The 4,422-nt window shown below is 45.0% G+C and overlaps 1 protein-coding gene across 1 annotated transcript in view; it reads right to left on the bottom strand.

Moving 5' to 3' along the window:
- MRVI1 (murine retrovirus integration site 1 homolog) overlaps positions 1-4,422 on the bottom strand; it is a 116,111-nt gene that overhangs the window by 732 nt on the left and 110,957 nt on the right. Inside the window, exon 19 of the mRNA XM_015406962.1 lies at positions 1,437-1,562. Coding sequence (XP_015262448.1) covers positions 1,437-1,562 — 126 coding nt within the window. The remainder of the gene's footprint in view (positions 1-1,436; positions 1,563-4,422) is intronic.

The following is a 4,422-nucleotide window of genomic DNA, read 5'->3' as shown; positions in this document are numbered from 1 at the left end:
AGAGGGGGGGGGAGAGAAAAGGAGCAGGGCTTGTTGCATGTGCCCACCCCCTGGGCTCCGCTCCTGTGCACTCCTGCAGGAAATGACCCCTGATTCAAACTAAATATTTTATTATGTGAAAAACTAACCATTTATGCAAGACTCAGAAGCAGTACAGGAGCTACCCTTATGCCATAAGAATAAAGAAAAGGAAATATGACTGTCCTCAAGATGGTGAGATTGCTGTTGTTAATCTGTCTGGATGGCTTACTTGTTCAATTGTTAGCACCTTGCCTCAGTCTCAAGAAGAGAAGAGAAGAGACATATTGATATAAAGTTATGAACATTCAGTTGTGGGAGAAAGGGGCAATATTTACAGCACAATTTCAGCTCATGTACTTGGTAATCATGGACAGTATATCAACAAGTTGCAATAAACGTTGGGAGAGATACTGGCTGTCTAATCCTACCGAATCCTGTGTTTTTGTCAATTTTGACTTCTGTTCAGAGTTATGCTTATTCAAACATCTCGTTTAAAAGTGTTAGATGCAACTAGATGTTGCAGTGCTCTAAAAAAGTGTGAAACCTGCACTAGCCAAAAATGTGCATTCACATTAGAAATGTTTGGCCTCCATTTCATCTTCCATATTAGTGAAAAACAGATGTCATAAATAGCATGAGAGAAGCTCAAAGGTAATTACAATATGAGGGCTACTGGTACTTTCATAAATGACTTCATACAGTTTTGCTCACTGGCTTATACTGAATGGTGGATACCAGCTTACAACACCTGTTTAATTATATTCAGGCTTTTCTTTATGCATGTGTTCCATCAACACAGGGAAGCTAGGTTGCAGCTACTGCTCCTACCACCCATCTCTGTATATACAGTGGAAGGTTTGAACAGAGTTCTTGTTTGGATACAGACATATACAGGAAGGCTTTTCTACATAACTAGGAACCCTGAGGAAAACAGGGACCTAGTTGTGTAAACACAGCAGATGTATGCACGGTTCTGTTCAGATCTGCCACTCTATGCCCTGAGATCAGGGGCCAAGCTTGAACAGAACTGAATACTGTAGCGAAAGGAACTTTATGAGCAATGAACTCAAGAGCTCTTGTAAAATACACAGAGATGGTGTTCTTCAAACAACTTAAAACACACTGTTTTGTCCTGACCTGGATAGCCCAGGCAAGCCCGATCTCCTCAAATCTTGCGGGCTAAGCACGGTTGACTTTGGCAAGTAGTTTGATGGGAGACCTCCTTGAAATACCAGAGGCGGGAGGCGGGGGCAGGCTTTATTCAGCCACCTCTCTGAATATCCTCCAGGCCCCCAGTAGAGGTCAGTCACCAGAGGTTGCCATGAGTTCCAAGTGCACACACACTCACACGCACAGACACACAATACAAAAAATACCAAAAAATTTGCAGTATTACACTGCAAATATTTTCTCACCCGTGTCTGCCAGTTTCATCACCACTTTCATCCTCTTCACATTCATTGGGCCCTTCAACTATTTTTTCTTCATCATCTTCTATTAGCTCTTCAAGGTCTCTAGATTTCTTTAAGCCTTCCTGATATCTTTAAGTACAAAAGTTCCAGATGTGAACTACTAATTTAAAAAGATTATCCACCCATAGACAACAAGAAAACAAAACAGAACAATGATCTTTAATAGCCCTTGACATGTTTGTCCTCACCTCCTCATTCACAGAAATTAGAATGGATCTTTGAGAGACACCTGACTATAGCGGTACTTATGTCACTTCTATGCTTGTCCTAGGAAAAGTGTGAAATTTGCTTCTGCAATCCACCACCTGAGGTGAGGCCTTCAGGGTACTTCATCATCCCTAGGTAGCCTTGCTGAACAAAGAACATCAGGAAAAATGCACAACACAAACACTACATTTTCAAGAAAGGCGATTTGTTGTTCTTCCAATGGATGCAAGAAAAACAACAGGTTGCTTACCTGTAACTGATGATCTTCGAGTGGTCATCTGTGCAGTCACACCCATGGGCTCCAGTGTGCCTGTGCTGATCCGATCGGTGGTATGCCAAAGCTGAATCGGATTTTCGTGCCTTCATCCCTGGCATGCGCAGGAACCCCACCATGCATGTCCAAAGGGGAGGGGCGTGGACATCCTGCAAGTTCTGTCTCACTGCTGTGCCACCGAAAAAGCCAAACTGGAGCTGACAGCAGTGGGGAAGGAAGGTGCTGGTTTTGACCTTTAAAGCCCAATATGGTCTCGGGCGTACCTACCTGAGGGACTGCCTTTCCCCACATGTTCCACAGAGAGCACTGAGGTCAGGGTTTCAAAACCACTTGACCCTCCCTGGACTGAAAGACGCCAGACTGGCCTCTACCAGGGCCAGGGCCTTCTCAGTAGCGGCTCCACACTGGTGGATTGAGCTCCCAGAAGACATTATGGCTCTGTGGGACCTTTTACAGTTCCGCAGGGCCTGTAAAATGGAGCTCTTCCTCCAGGCCTTCAATTAGGAGTCGCTACTAATAACAACTGAATTGTTAAGGCCCCCTATGTCAACAACAACATCAACAGCTAGGGATATTCTGGACACTGATTTTGGCCATACTGTTGTTAACATCTGAACACGGCCTGTTGGGATGTTACCGCCATCAGCACTTTACTTGTCTTTCTGATATGTTATGTTTATGAGTTTTTATGATGTTGCATTCTGTCAATGCATCTGTGTTTTAATATTTTAACTTTTAATGTAAGCCACCCTGAGCCTGCCTTGGCAGGGAGGGCGGGATACAAATCAAATTAAGTAAATAAATAAAATAAAGGCCCTGCTTATGTGGTTTGGGGGGCTTAGAGCGGTTAGAAGCCTGTCCAGATCCATAATTAGGTTTGGAAGAATAAGGTGGTCAATTTCCCACTGAAGAAGTAAGAGGATGCCAAGAGCGATCTGGGGATTGGTGGGAATATGGGCATTTTGGCCAAGAATGTGACCAATACCTGGGCTTGTAAGGTCTTGATGAGGATGACATCCCTAAAGTACAGGAAGTTTTAATGCTTTTATCCAAGTGCTGTAAGACTGTATCAGTGGTTGCATGTCAGAGTCCCTGGCCGTCGAAGGGAAGATCTTCAATATATGACCTAGTGTCTTACTGAAGGGTGGTTGTAAGCCAAGAATTCCGGTGCACAGCAATGGCAAATGTTATAGTCTTAGAAAAGATATCCAGGGCACGTTTGGAAGTGTTGATTAATTGCTTAGCCAAGAGTAGGCCTTCCTTTTGGATCTTACGAGCCCCCTGATGCTTGTCATCTGGAAGAGAAGCAAAGATGTCGTTGAGCTGCTCCCAAAGGGCATACTGGTATCTACCCATGCAGGCCAAGTACCGTAGTTGGTGGTTTTAACACCTAGGGCACTGGTGGAGTAGAAGCATCTTCCAAAGGAGTCCAGCTTCTTGCTTTTTCTATCTGCTGGTGTGGAGTGAGTCCTTTTACTTTTGGGCAAGGATGTTACTACCATGGAGTTCGGTTTAGGATGGGTATAAAGAAATTCAGCCCCTGTTTCCTGCACCTTATACATATGGTCCAGCCTGCGAGAGGGTACTGGAGCAGAGAAGGGCTTATCCCATGGCAGTTTAGCCACTTGTAGAAGAACAGTAGACATAGGCAGAGCAATTGCTGTTGAAGTATCTAATTGTACTACATCAAAGACAGCATCTGTTTTTGAAGGTTGAGGCTGAATGACAGTGAGGCCTAAAGAATGAGCCATTCATTTAATCAAGTCTCCATAGGAACTCGTCTTCCAAAGAAGAAATGGGGAAATCATCCGAAACTGATGGTTTGGGTGAAGGATCCCCAGGAAAACTGTGTGTGTAGTGAGGCCTAAAGAATGAGCCATTCATTTAATCAAGTCTCCATAGGAACTCGTCTTCCAAAGAAGAAATGGGGAAATCATCCGAAACTGATGGTTTGGGTGAAGGATCCCCAGGAAAACTGTGTGTGTTGGAACCTCCCCCATCGGAGGCATCGTTCGAGGAGTCAGAAAAAGCAGAAATAGGAATAGGGTCTAGAACATCAGGGACAGGTTGTGGAGGTTGTGCCAGGGTCGATGGGCCCAGAATTGAAGGGACAGGTGACTGATCTCGAGGAGAAGGTCGACATGGAGGAGCTGGTATCGGAGCCCTCGATACCGAAGTGAATGGTACTGGGCAATGAGCACGAGGTGAACAGGAGTGGTCCCAGTCGGAATGCCTTCCTGGTGTTAGCCAAGGCGTTGTTGATGGCAAAGGAAAGGCACTGTAAAGGTATTGAAATTGTCGCTGGCCCCAAGGAACCATCTGCGGTGGAGGTGGGTGAAAGCGCTGTGTCGACTATCTAGAAAGGGAGAAACCTCATCGTGGAGAATAGTGCCTATGCCGGGATAAAGGACTATGGCGTGCAACATCATCTGCATATCGACGTCGATG

This window comes from Gekko japonicus, unplaced genomic scaffold, assembly GCF_001447785.1.
Source record: "Gekko japonicus isolate JY-2015 unplaced genomic scaffold, Gekko_japonicus_V1.1 scaffold1489, whole genome shotgun sequence".
Classification (NCBI taxonomy): Eukaryota; Metazoa; Chordata; class Lepidosauria; order Squamata; family Gekkonidae; genus Gekko; species Gekko japonicus.
This window is presented reverse-complemented; position numbering and strand designations above follow the sequence as displayed.